Source organism: Ceratotherium simum, chromosome 17 (assembly GCF_057802395.1).
Source record: "Ceratotherium simum simum isolate JZ-2026a chromosome 17, ASM5780239v1, whole genome shotgun sequence".
Classification (NCBI taxonomy): domain Eukaryota; kingdom Metazoa; phylum Chordata; class Mammalia; order Perissodactyla; family Rhinocerotidae; genus Ceratotherium; species Ceratotherium simum.
In genome coordinates, this window is record NC_141916.1 from 6,920,520 (window position 1) to 6,935,411 (window position 14,892).

A 14,892-nucleotide genomic window follows, 5' to 3' on the forward strand; every position below is an offset into this window, starting at 1 on the left:
AATCAATAATAGGTATGGAGTGTTTTCTCTCTTCCTCCAGAGCGCTCTCTCCTGCCCGAAGATTGCCTCTTTCTCAGCCCCGAGCGCAGGAGCCTGGCGGGTTTTCGCTCCGTGCCCTGGACAGCGCTGCCTGGGCGGCCTCTCTCCAGCAGCTGCTCCTTGTCCACTCAAGGAGATGTCCCCACGATTCAGCAGTAACCAGACGAAGTCCCCATGGACTACTGTGGCCCAGTTCCCGCCCAGCCCCACTGTGGGAATCAGACTTTTCCCGGAGAAAACCCTAGGAAGCTAGTTTAGAGAACACTCCCTAAGCCGCCCCTCTCGGGGGGTGGGGGACAGGACTGGGAAACCAGGAGACGTTCCTCTAACCGGCTGTAGATGCACGCAGGGCAGCCATGGGGGCTGCAGTGGGCCAAGACTGCGTCCTCTCGGTCCGCAGACTCAGGCAGAGTAACAAATAGGCTTCAAAGACGTTGCTGGGAAGAGAGCGCCGTTTAAGTCACCCAGTCGTTAGCCTGCACAGGAGAGTGGGGAGCAGCGGGGCACGGAGAGATGAATTCCCGGAGCCAAGTTGCCCTGGGGATAAAATCAGCCAGACTGGCTGACCTGGGAAGAGCCGGCTGGCCGCGGAGAGAGAATTCCAGGCTGGAGGAGGTGGAGTCGCGCGCCAAGTTCAGGTGCAAGAGCGCGCGCACCGGCCGGTGGACTCGGGATTTCCAGGTACCGCATTGACCGCGTCTGTTGAAGTCAAGTGCGGGGTCAAGGTGGCTATTGAGGGAGGCTTGAAGAAAGGGTGGTAAACCCAGAAAAGTCACGACACGCCCAGTTCTCCAAGTTTTTGGAGAAGAGCGGGAAAGCGCCACAATCCCGCCTGTTACGCCGAGGAGTCGGCAAGTCTCCCAGCCCCACCCCTGCAGCAGTGATGCAAAGAGGACAAATCACCGCAGGGAGGGGAAAAAACCCTCCAGGGGTGACGGGGGTAGGGAGGTGGGGAGAGTAGGCAGCGAGCCGTCTCCAGCCAGTGGGGCGAGAGGGAACGCGTTCTGGGAAAACGAACCCCGCATAAATCATTGAGTTCGGAGCCCAGCGCTTTCAGAGGCCGGAGCGCACCTCCCCAGCCTCTCCCAAGCTGAGAAAGGGCAGACAGGGGAAGGGGCCGGCGACGCGACCGAGAGCAGCTCAGCTGGCGGAGGGGACGCTGCCCCCGGGGACGCCCTTAGGAGGGAGAGCAGAGCCCCGCGAGCGGCGAGCGCGGGGAGGCGAGGGCGCATCGGCCGAGATCCCTCGCCAGCCGAGCAGGACAGGGAGTGGGCCTCCGCGGAGGCCGAGGAGGCGCTGCATGGACAGCATGCGTTTCTCCGGAGGCCCCGGCGCGGGCTCCGCGGGCAACTTCAGCCGGCGGTGGCCTCTGGCCGCCGGCGGTGCCAACGCCAGCCGGGAAGCGGAGGCGCTCGGGGAAGGCGGCGGCCCGCAGGGGGACGTGCGGAACGAGGAGCTGGCCAAGGTGGAGATCGCCGTGCTGGCCGTGACTTTCGTGGTGGCCGTGCTGGGTAACAGCTGCGTGCTGCTGGCGCTGCACCGCACGCCTCGCAAGGCGTCCCGCATGCACCTCTTCATCCGCCACCTCAGCCTGGCCGACCTGGCCGTCGCCTTCTTCCAGGTGCTGCCGCAGCTGTGCTGGGACATCACCTACCGTTTCCGCGGCCCCGACGGGCTGTGCCGCGTGGTGAAGCACCTGCAGGTGTTCGGCATGTTCGCCTCGGCTTACATGCTGGTGGTCATGACCGCCGACCGCTACATCGCCGTGTGCCACCCGCTCAAGACGCTGCAGCAGCCGGCGCGCCGCTCGCGCCTCATGATCGCCGCCGCCTGGGCGCTGAGCTTCGCGCTGAGCACGCCGCAGTGCTTCATCTTCTCCATGGTCGAGGTGAACAACGTCACTCGGGCCTACGACTGCTGGGCCACCTTCATCCAGCCCTGGGGGCCCCGCGCCTACGTGACCTGGATGACCGGCAGCATCTTCGTGGCGCCCGTGGTCGTCCTGGGCACCTGCTACGGCTTCATCTGCTACCACATCTGGCGCAACGTCCGCGGAAAGACGGCGTCGCACCGGGACAAGGGCGCCGCGGGCGCGGGCGGCGCTTTCCACAACGGGCTCCTGCTCGCGCCCTGTGTCAGCAGCGTGGAGACCATCTCCCGCGCCAAGATCCGGACCGTGAAGATGACTTTCGTGATTGTGACGGCTTACATCGTTTGCTGGATGCCCTTCTTCATCATCCAGATGTGGTCTGTCTGGGATAAGAAGTTCAACTGGGTCGGTAGGTATCGGGCCAATGGAGGGAGGTGCAGGGATGGGGCCGTGTGTGCGTGTGTGTGTGTGAAAGAGAGAGAGAGGGAATTTCTTTTCGTAATATCCTCTAGGGCCATAATTCTCAGACTTCACACCTGTGTGAAATTATCAAAAAGGCAAATTCCCGGGGTCCCCATCCCAGACATTTTGATTCAGTAGACCTGGAATGGGGCCCAGGAATCTGCATTTGTAGCGTGCCGTGATCCTAAAACCACAAATCCAGTTGCCCTAGAGTCAGCCAGGCAACTAAAGAAGACAATAATGACTTTCTGCCAAATCACTAACAGCTGTGTTAATACCCTGCCTTCAAGTCTGTTGGGTTCGCGGAAATATTTTTACTGTCACAACTGTTTTTGCTAGTTTGTGAAAAATATCAGAATTAATATAAAAATTTTGTAGAAATGCCCCAAGGGCAAAAGTAAAACGGACATATTTTTCTGAAGAAAGATTCTTAAGAAGTCAATAATTCTAATTTGACACTTAGTGTTCTATTTCTTATCATAATCTTTCAATTTTTTTCTAACAATCACTTTAACACTTTTTTGCTGGTGTCTCAAAGAAAGATTATTGAAAAACTCTAAATATGTTGGACTCATTCATTAGTCTTTCAGCACTGACTTGACCACACAGCTCTACCCCGCTCCACACAGCTCCTGCAGTAGTGTGCTGAGAATGTTCTCTACACCCACTAGCTTGTTTGATTTTAACTCATTCACAAACTAGAAAAACTAACTTCACAAGAATTTACCCCAAAAAGTATTATTTAATATTGTATCTTGACTAAAATGTTTCCTTTCAGTAAGAAAAAAACTTTTTCAAATCAAATATATTACAGGAATGTTACAGACAACAACTGTCTTTGGAGAAAATGTATCTTGGAAGAACTGCCTCTTTTGTTATCTGGGATTGGGGTAGGGAGTATATGTGATATACTGCGGAAGTTATATGTGCGAACAAAACATTGGGAGTGAATTTAATTCAAACAAATAAAAATTCTTGCATGGCTATAATATTACTGATAATGAAAAATACAACGCAGTTATGTTTTTGATTTACTATTTCCTGTCTTGCTTGATCTTAGCAGCCTCTTAATTATTGCCAATCAAATAAAAAATTCAGTCCAATTATGGCTTTATCAGGATTTAGACATGGTTAGTAAAAACTTCTTCACTTGTCATAGGTATGTTGATGATTTCTATTCTTTTTGAATACAGTCTTAGCCATGGGTCATGGTCACCTTTAATAGCATCTTAGCACAAGTATTATTAAATAACCTATAATTTATTCTGGCACAACAAGAGTGAAAAGATCGAAGTTTATATTTAATATCAAGGGAAAGTCAGTGTTTGTTGATTATTCTTATCTTTAGAAAAGGTATATTATCGGTAAAATAGTTCTACTGTGAAAGGTTATATAGTATTTAGGCAGTTTACCTTTGCAAATTCACATAAAATATTTCCAAAGCCTGTTGTAATTTCCTAATTCAGTTGTTCTTAATAGTACAATTTAATTGTTCAAACCACAATCAAAGATTGTTTTCTTTTAAAATGAAAAGAAGTTTCTAATTAACCAAAGAAAAACAACTAAACATTGCATCCTTCAGGGACCTATTTCAACTATCTCCTTCTTGATAGTTTTCCTATTAAGAGAATATATTTAATGTTAAAAAATGTAAAACTACTAATCATGGTCCACAATGTCATACTTTTGCCTGAGTTATTAGGATGAATGCAATTTTGTAAATGTGGCTATAGACTCTTGAAATTTCGTTGAAATTGCAGCCCTCTCTAAGCGCTGAGTCTATCAGCACATGCTAGGACTAGTTAAAGGTACAAAATTTAAAAAAATAAATAATTTAACAATCTTAACTTCTTGAAAGTCCCACTTAATTCCGCTTAAATATTTTAATAGTGGTTTAAAATATTTGAGTTAATTTCAAGGCATCTTGCTTGAAAGTATTTTACAACCAAGCAATTTCCATATACCACCCATTTCTCTGTTGGATAAGCAAAATATTTCATTTTCTATATATATATTTTTGGTGTGTGTGAGGAAGATCAGCCCTGTGCTAACATCTACCAATCCTCCTCTTTTTTTTGCTGAGTAAGACTGGCCCTGGGCTAACATCTGTGCCCGTCTTCCTCCAGTTTATATGGGACCCCCCCACAGCATGGCTTGACAAGCGGTGAGTCAGTGCACACCTGGGATCCCATCCGGCGAACCCCGGGCCACCCCAGCGGAGTGTGGCACTTAACCGCTTGCGCCACCTGGCTGGTCCCTTCATTTTCTATATTAACCCATAAGATTTTTCCCAATCTCATTAGTCAATAGGAAAATGAGTTTATCCAGTGCTCAGTTCCTTGCATTTGACTATTTAAATAATCTCCCCTGTGTTTTTCATACAGAGTCGGAAAACCCCGCCATCACCATCACTGCGTTACTGGCTTCCTTGAATAGTTGCTGCAATCCCTGGATATACATGTTTTTTAGTGGTCATCTCCTACAAGACTGTGTCCAAAGCTTCCCCTGCTGCCAAAACATGAAGCAAACATTCAACAAAGAATCGGACAGTATGAGCAGAAGACAGACTTGCTCTAACAACCGAAGCCCGACAAACAGTACAGGTACATGGAAGGACTCGCCTAGATCTTCCAAGTCCGTCAAATTCATTCCTGTTTCAACTTGAGCCCCACCTTCATGCAGCCTGACTCTTGTAACAGACTTTTTGGTCCTTTGGCTGAATCCAGCTGGAAATCATGAGAACAAATGAATTTATATGAGATAAGCATAAATCAATTTATTGGGTACAAGACTGCAGTTCTAGTTGCATTTTCACGTTGCTATGACCAAAAGCTATGAATTGTTTTATACAGAATGTTAATAAAAACACACTACACTAAAATTTGCAGGCCTAATTCCCAGAAATACAACAGAAGTTATATTTAAAGGAAAAATCATAACCACCCTGGCTTTATATTTTGTTGTTGATTTCTTTTCTTTTCTTTCCTTTTCTTTTTATTTCTGACATAACTAAGGCTTGATTGGCTTAAAGTCATATAACATAGGGGCGTTATTTCTAAACAAAGTCAGCTCATCATCAGCCTTAGCATTTGAAAGCAGTAGAAGAGACTTCAGACAAATTATGTTACCATCCAATAAAGTTGATTTATGCATCAGACAATGCAGCCTCAAACGGTGGCCTGGAGATGGGATGGTCCTTGGAGAGGCCTGAGTGCTGGAGGTATATTTAGCAAGGGATGCCCCGTTCAGCGTGGAAAGTGGAAAGTTCTGTTAGAAACTGTAAATCACCTAAATTTCAAAATGGTCAGTTTAGAACTGGCAGTTCCCTTCTTTGAGTTTCTCATGTTTTATTATTGTGAAAGCACAATTACTAAGATGCTGGAGGTTAGAGAAAATGTTGTCAACTAGCACATAATATCTTTTTTTCTCCTGCTGCAAGGTCATTTTGAAGTCAGATTTGTATGAGGAATATCCGATTTTATTAGAAGAGTAGAAAAGGATCGCCCAAAGTACTATGTAGACTTTCTCTAGAACGTTGTGAACATGTTTTGACCAGTGTTATAACGTATCCTGCACTATGCTGGTTACTAACACGATCATGACTTCATGTTTGGGAATCCAGATTCATAGATAAGAGTCTCCTAACGAGTAACTCAGGATATAGAATGTCCCCTCATGTTTAATTGAAAATAACTTGGTCTTTCCTTCTGATCTCCCACCCATCTAACAGTTTCATGGTAGAGGAGAGACAGGGTTGGGGGTGGGAGATGGAAAGAAAACTGCTCTACACCTAATCTGGCTTCCATCATTATTGAATGCACGACTTTAGGCAAACTGCTTAAAACACATATAGCCTCCATTCTCTTGGCTGTACAGTGGAGTTGATAACCCCTCACGGAGTTGTTGTGAGGATTAAATGAAATCAAGAGTGTGAAAAGACCTTCTTAAACTAAGCGCTGTACTAATGCTGGCAGCTGCTTTTAATATAGTCTGGGCGGGTCTTCAGAATCGCGCATCTTTTCCCTGTTCAGTTTTTACTAACCAGAATTTGTTGGCTTCATGTCTGGGATATAAAACGCTAAAATTTAGATCAGCTCTGCTGATTTGTTGGCAAGCATTGCCAGCGGCCACTAAACCTGACTTCCGCCTGACTCAAGCTTTCCAATTTAAAGATAGAACTTGCTTTCCTTCGAACGCTGGTAAATTAAAGCCAGCCAAGAGCATCAATTTCTTTCGCTTCTAAACAGAGGTAAATTACACTACCTGGCTGTTGTTACCGCATTTTTCATTAACGGAACTCAGTGGTTTTTTTCGAGCTATTTTGTCTGGCTCCTTCTCCTTCTTAGAGAACGTGCAATGATTTAAGGATACATCATAAACCTTTTGCACCCCTTAGAGGAAGTAATAGTTATTTTACTAGTATTATTGGTTTTTTTTTTTTTTTTTTTTTAACTTTGTAGATAAGAAACTGAGGACTGGATGGTGCTGTGTACCTGGAACCATCAACTTCATTCTTCTTCGTTCTCTTGTTTTTCCCAATTCTCAGGTCATTTACTCCCTGGATTGACATGCCTGAAAAAATGTTTGCAAATGTTTTATAATGATAAAGCCCTTAGGTTTTAGAATTCTGCTTTTCAAAAATAACAAATAAGTTTCTTAAAGGGGACTGTCCAATATGAGCCATCAATTAAATTAATCAATTGTTCATTATTTGAGTCAAGAGTAGCATTTCGGTAACCTTGCGCTCTGTAACGTTGTCAGCCCTTTTGTCAACTTCTCTTTGACAGTTCAAAAACTACAGCCTTTTGGGATGGAACAAAGATGAGCCCACTTTTTTGTAAATCCAATTCCAAAATAATAACGTCATGGTTCTTGTATAGATTGTTTCAAAATGTTGACGTGTATCCCCAAGTAGAACAATTCGTTTGAAACTTGTTTCTAGGAATATCTCTCGAATGAGGTGCATATCAACCAACAGGTGCTATCAACCTGTGTTTTCTCCTTTTAAATGTATCAGGAGATGAAATAGTAGAAAGAGGGCTGGGGAGACACCAGAAGATCTGGGTGCTAGTTCTGCACTGGCAATTATATGGTCTTATTCTCTATGGTTTAGGCTGAGAGGCTTAACTTATCTAGTTGCTAAACTTTCTTAATGTTATGTATTCAGAAATGACATTCACATGTCCCAAAACAATATTCCAAATTGAAAGAGTCCCGTCTGTCAATTTCAGAAGAAAGGAAACTGTAGGTGGTAAGGAAGCAGAGTATGCTGGGAAGGGAAGATTTCCCTTTCTTGACCAAAGAGAAGATCTGAGATACTATGTCAGATGAAGGCTTGCAGTCAAGGATAAATGAGCTGCATCAACCTTATTTTATTTTGCAAAGTTATCTGTGGGAAGATCCTGCAAGTACATGATATGAATGTAGCTATGTGGGTATGGGAAAGGTAATTGATAAACAATAACCAGTAGGGAGAAACTGGTGGTACTCTCTGTTGGGCATTTGATAAATATTGATGACGAAAAAGAAACATTTCAAAGTACATATTAAGTGCTTAATGGGTTAATTTTTTGACATGTATTTTTATTTCTTTTTTGTTTGTTTGTTTTTGTGAGGAAGATCAGCCCTGAGCTAACATCCATGCCAATCCTTCTGTTTTTGCTGAGGAAAACTGGCCCTGAGCTAACATCTGTGCCTATCTTCCTTCACTTTATGTGGGACGCCGCTACAGCATGGCCTGACGAGCAGTGCATCAGTGCACACCTGGGATCCGAACCCTGGCCGCCAGCAGTGGAGCACGGGCACGCACTTAACTGTTACACCATGTGGCCGGCCCCTGGACGTGTCTTTTTAAAGTCTAAAAATAACTATAAAGGATATTAGTGAAATTCTCTGGTTAATTATATACTTGTCCTACATACAGAATTTCCATCATCATCAAAAAAGTCTTACGCCGTGATTGAGGGAAGGGTGTGTTTTTTAACGAGAAAAAAAATCAAGTAGTCTTAATAACATGTAGTCTCCTCCCAAACTTATTACTGTTCCTAGAATCGACAACTATTGAAGATGAAGAAATAAAACTCTAATCTGTTATTATACAAGAAAAGTAATCCAATTAGGTTAAAGTTTTATGTTTGTCGGACTCTAATACCTGTTTTTTGGTAACATAATTGGACCCTCGGAGCTTTAAATTATAGCTTCAGAGTTTGACTCTACCACTAAAGCATAATTAGAAGCCATCGCAGGAGAAATTGAGTCTAATCTTACACCCCAAATATCAAAGATTAGACTCATTTAAACCCATGTAAACTGGGCCCGTATGGATTTTCATACTGGAGACAACAGCTTTATTTAGAGTCAGCCCGGGGCAGGGCCATCTGGGCTGCTGGTCCTGGAGGTGCAGAAGCAGCCGCTATATCCCTGCCCTCTTCCTCCCTGTGGTCCTTTCAGTGCCACTCATGGGCAACATGGGAATCATGAGTAACACAGGGCAATAAATATCAGAAAATGATTCTTGATTACAATTTGACCTCAGCCATACCGGGCAAAAGTTTAAGGACTATTCGTAAGAAGAGTTATTTCGTTTAAGTCCCCAAGGCAGCCTAAATACGTTGAATTGCACAAATCGTGTGATTCCATTGCACACATAGGCATTTCAAGAATATTGTTCTAACTCAATTTTTAGGTACACTAAGTTATCATGAATGAAAATATATATGTGACCTATAGTATGTCAGCATCAAAAAATATATATTATGGTAAAAATAAAATGTCATTCTTTTTTCTTTTTGCTTTTATACATATATATATATATATATAGTCACATCACATCTTTTTACATTCATTTATATTCTAAACAAAAACAAAGTATTATAGAGTGAATTCAATATTTTTGTGTTCCAGGGTCAAATTAGCAAATTTAGAGAAGGAAATCTGAGAATAAATCTGATAGTAATATCAGAATAATTAACAATTATTATTAATATAAAATAATTAGAATTTCTACACATGAAAGTAGTTATCTTCGTATCACAGGATTTATGACAATATATTCTATGATGCTTTAGATAATTATTGTAACAAATTTATTAAGAATTAATGTTGTATATTTAGTATTCCATTTTTGGAACTGTCTTTTCAGATGTGCTATTTCCCCTAGCTTATTGCACTATATGGAAGAATTTCAGTGTGTTTTCTTGGGGCAATTGTATGGTTCTAGTTTTGATGGATGTTGAAATGTTTCGTGATTGTATCTAATATTTGGTCCTTTACAAAGAAAATGGTTTGTGGTATTATACTGAAATAACTGGTATATTCATTCCTCAATTTTATTGTGTATTGGCTTGATTTTATAGATAAAAATAAATATCAAATTTGTTTGAAACAATTCTTTTACAATCTAGTTTAATAACAAAATATATTTCAAGTTAATTATGCTGATTTTGAAGAAACAAAGACTTGCATTACAGCTGGTAGCTATTGATAGGTTTATATTTGAGCACAAGAATGTTCATGTTTATACCATCTGACTATAGCAAGAACAGGTGAAACTTCGTAACTGCCCTTTCAATAAATTATAATCATGAAAGCAAATTAATTTTGTTATAGTCTGTATTAACTAAAACAATTGGCTTAGCTGAGGTCATGTGTGTCATCCTAGCCTAAAAATGTCATCTCTGTTTATTTGTTTTTAGAAGTTGGTGAGACTGACTTCTGGGCCCAAAGATCAAGACTATTCCCATTTAATAGTCTTTAAAATTGAAATTCTTGGGGCTGGCCCGGTGGTGCAAGCAGTTAAGTGCGCGCACTCCGCTGCAGCGGCCTGGGGTTCGCTGGTTCAGATCCTGGGTGCGCACCGACGCTTGGCAAGCCATGCTGTGGCGGCATCCCATATAAGGTGGAGGAAGATGGGCACGGATGTTAGCCCAGGGCCAGTCTTTCTCAGCAAAAAAAAAAAAGAGGAGGATTGGCAGATGTTAGCACAGGGCAGATCTCCTCACAAAAAAAAAAAAAAAGAAAAAGAAAATTGAAATTCTTTACTCTGTGGGCTAATAAAGTCAAACCATATTAACTTTCAACTTATGTTGTAACATTTTTTTTCTTTTATGAGTTAAACCCTAATAGCATAGACTAGAAGGCTTATTTTGGGTTTGGCTTAAACTCTAGAAGCGGTGAATGCCCAGAATGGAAGAAAGAGAATTTAAGTCACTATTTTAAAATACTGTTATTTTAAAACTCACTGTTATTTTAAAAGACTTATAAATGCTTAAGAATAAACAGGATTGCTACCAAAGCATATTTTCACAAGGTCCTATAAATCAGATAGAACTGAAATAATAGTTCCATTTTGTACCAGAGGAGACTCATAAAGACATATGCTAGTGTAGAATTTATTCATTCATTCATTCTCTATCTTTAACTGGTCTTAATCTCTAGAGTTAAGTGTTTCTTCCCTTCTGCTTTCCAAATGCCCTCTAAATATCTTCACTACAACACCTATCAAAATGATTACAATGTTGATTTATTGGTCTGTCTTCTCCATGACAATCATACAATGTTTACCTTAAAAACAGAAGGTATGTCCTCCTCATCTTTGCATCTTCATATGGTAGATGCTGTCTACAGTAGATGCTTAATTAATGGAATTAATGTGGATGTTTTACATATATAGTAATCCATATGTTAAATATTGTGAGTGTTTAAAAATGAGATGCTTTAATTACACGAAAGCATTGTACAGTGAAAAAAGTCCTACACCAGGGAATCAGGAGCCCCAGTTTTTCCACCATCAATAGCTGAATGATCTTGGTAAAGTCACTTTAATAAATCTAGGGAGCCTAAGTAATATCATCCTGGTCAGAAAAAAAAATGAATTTACAGATTCAAGCCCAAACTTAAACTAATCTTAAGAGAAAGGCTTTGTCACCACCACAGTAATGGCACTTGTCCCTAGGCACAACCCAGTGGGAATTCAGCAGAAATTAAGCCAACGTGTATATTTATCCCCTCCCCTAATCCCACCTTCCACGGTTCACCAAAGAATCCAGATTTTGACCACAACCACATCTCATAAATTTATGCTACTTATGTATCTACTGCCTAGATTGATGCCTCACCTTGAGCTCTCTGTGCTCACCTTTTCCTTGAATATCCAAATAAAATAGTTTTAGCCTCATCTCATGCATTGTGCAAAGTCTGTGCCTTTCCCTAGATCTAAGAAGAATCCTGAAGATTATTAAGAATTCCTTCTTCTGTTGAACGCTTAATCCACAGCTCATTAACTTATTTCTCATAACTATTACGGCACAAAATTGGAGTTCTCCTACCCAATGCACATTTAAAAAGTCAATTATTATGGCATCAGCTTTTGGGAACAGAAAACAGATTTATTGCTTGATTGATCTGCAAGGAGACAGGAAGCATATGCTCTCAGATCTGTCTCCCCAGTCCAGGGCTTGGGGCAAAATTTATGGGATGAAGGGCAGGGTGGTCTGAAGTGTGGAGATAGATGATTGGAGGTAAGGAGAGGTGAGGTAAGTGATGATCTTGCTCAAGTGTAGTCAAGCTTCATGGCTCTTCATAAGACTCATGTTCGCAAAATGGTGGTGTTAGCATAATCTGAGGGTGGAGTTTTCAGCCTTTTGACTTCAAAAGGGTCACTTATGAGGCATTTGTACAGGCCCAGTTGATGGGTTGGTGATCTCAACCAGCCTGAACTGGACAAGCAGGGACCTCAGATCCTGAAAAACAACTCTCTGCTGATAAGATGGGGTCAGTTGAACTGGTCCTGGAGGGCCCACGGTTACATGACTACTTGATCTTCACTCATTTCCCTGCCACTTTTCTTCCAATGACTCTATGAGTACTTGGTTGTCCTGTGTGATGAGCTTCCCCTGAAGGTTGGAGGGTCATTCGGGAGCTTAGATTATGCCTCACAAGAGACAACAATTCATATTCACTCTCCTAAAGGTCCATGACCATCCCTTCTAAGGGGGATCAGCCTCTAATCATTCTTCACTGGATGACTTTGCTGGCTGCCATCATGTTCAAGTCTCCTCTCTCTACCAAGACACAAAACCCTGGTTTTTCCAGCTGCCAGAAATTAACATTTCTTCCACTTTATTTTGTAGAATTGTTTAGCTTTTATTTGTTTCAAGCCAGTACATTGTCTTGAAGATGTTTTTTCAAGCAAAAGAGCCATTCTCATCCCCAAAGGAAGGTTGTTTTTCCTAGATCAAAGAGTTCAAACTGCATTGAGCCTTTTAAATAACCTCCTTCATTTCTTTTACACTAGTTGAGAAACATCTATAGGGTGCCTAAATAATTCAAATTTCGCCCTTTTTTGCATTTGTGTAACTTTTGCACAATTGATATTTCTTCATTTTGGATTGCCCTCTATTCCCATAGCTGCACAGTTACAAGATCATCTCAAGATACTCTAACAGATATTCATCCCATAATACTCTTAGAGGGAGACCAACGTGTGGTGACCGGTTTTCTATTCCTTCTTGACTATTGTATGAGTTTTTTTGCTCATATGCAAATTCTTTAACATTCCTTTTCATAGGAGTCAAACATAAGCAAATGCACAAGCTAATGTGTTACGTATATGTATATATATTTTTAATAGACTTTATATTTTAGAGCAGTTTTAGGTTCACAGCAATATTGAAAGGAAGGTTCAGAGATTTCCCACATAGCTCCTGCCCCCATACATGCATAGCCTCTCCCTTTAGTATCATCCTCCACCAGAGTGGTACATTCGCTACAATTGATGAACCTACATTGACACATCATTATCACTCAGGGTTCAAAGTCTACATTAGAGTTCACTCTTGGTGTTGTACATTCTATGGCTTTGGAAAAATATATAATAACATGTATCCACCATTATAGTATCATAAAGAGTATTTTCACTGCCTAAAAATCCTCTGTGCTTCACCTATTCATCCCCCCCACCCAACCCTTGGAAACCACAATATTTTTACTGTCTCTATAGTTTTGTGTGTTATATTTTAATATCCACAGTGTCCTTAATGCCCTGGCCTAGACCTTTGCTCCAGTTAACCTAATTATTACTTTATTGTAAAACAATATTATATAAAATAGACTCAACAACAACTCCAAGATATTTTAAAACAAATGGAAGCGTAAGAAAAAAATAACCTGCCACATTAGTCTTTGACCTGGGCCCAGACACTTGTCAAAACCTCTGCTAGAGGCATCTATACTCTTTCTCCTTCCCCTCCTACTTATGCCAACTTTAAAGCATCCTTCATTTACCAGCTCAACTTTTAAGCTGTGGCTCAACTTTTAGGCAACAGCACCAAATTGTTCAAAGGAACAGGGCTCTCTGCAACTGAATGTGAGTGATGTGTGTCGCTCCTCTGGTCCTGTGAGAAATCCAGTGCCCAGAACATGCAAAAAATGTTTACTCTTAAGGAGCTCTTGAAAGCAAAGCAATAGTCTATAAATAGTGAGAGCCTTTAGAAAAGCCAATGAAGATGGTCTTTGGAGACAACAGAGCTCAAACAAGATGCCTACCTAATTCCAGTTTTTCAAAAAACCAAAACACAAAATATGAACATTTGGAGGGTATTCAACTGATAATTATCCTTCAATTGCTTCATTTTGTAGAAACACCATTTACTATTGCACCCAAATAATCTTCCCAACCTCTGACCCCAAACTGCAAATAAATGGTGAATCTGCGTGGGATGGAAACAGGGGCCCTAAAGACAAAGACAGAAGAGGAAAATCTGCCACGTTGAAGTTTTTGTAAAGATGCATAAATGTCTTTTTCCCTCCATTTCTATTTTAAGTTATAATTTACCTGGGGAAGCATTCTGAAGGAACATCAATAAGTTGGTTACAGTTTAGATGACTATAAAAATCAGCCTCCAGGGATTTTTAAAAATGGCTTACTTACCTAGACAAAACTAGTAATTCCTCAAGCAAATACTTAAACTGTTCAATGATGAAAGGGCAAATTTCAGGGAAATCTTTCATATATACGGTCAATGGGTGATTACATATGTAGAGTGGGAATGAATGTTTTGAGTAGGTGAATAAGGTATTTGTTTTGGTGTCAAACATGAGCTAAGTATGCCAGAGTCAATTGTTCCAAAACCATTCACCACCTCTTCTGTTTGTGTTATGGGATATGAGTCTGTGATGTTCAAGCCTGCTCTGACGTTCCAGGAGATATAAAAAGTTCAGGATCTTAGGGAAATAAAATGCTAACATGATTTATATCTTCATTAGGATGAAGAGCTACTGAAGTTAGCCTTTACCATTTGATTAATGAATTTTTCTGTAGAAATTAGAAGTACACGACCAGCTCAATAGTTCCATTGGTAAATGAGAAGTGAAGGGACACCTATCATTAGGACTTATGAATTTTAATATTTTTTCTGAATATTTTAGGCTTAATTAGTTGTTATTTTTCTCTCACATTCAAACTCAGAAAATATGTCTCTGGACATTTCAGGAAGAGGGGAGAAATGATTTCTCATCAGCTG

General features: G+C 41.3%; 1 protein-coding gene across 2 annotated transcripts; it reads left to right on the forward strand.

The window, feature by feature from the left end:
* The first annotated feature begins 380 nt into the window (after positions 1-380).
* On the forward strand, positions 381-9,304 carry AVPR1A (arginine vasopressin receptor 1A). Of its 2 annotated transcripts, XM_087442090.1 has the most exons (3): positions 381-2,318; positions 4,756-4,974; positions 7,991-9,304. In XM_087442090.1, the coding sequence occupies exons 1-3, from the start codon at positions 1,340-1,342 to the stop codon at positions 7,999-8,001; spliced, it is 1,209 nt and encodes a 402-aa protein (XP_087298216.1). In that variant the 5' UTR covers positions 381-1,339; the 3' UTR covers positions 8,002-9,304. The 2 variants fall into 2 exon arrangements, with proteins under 2 accessions (XP_087298216.1, XP_004429419.2); XM_004429362.3 differs by lacking the exon at positions 7,991-9,304 and having other exon boundaries at positions 386-2,318; positions 4,756-7,984.
* Positions 9,305-14,892: the final 5,588 nt, after the last annotated feature.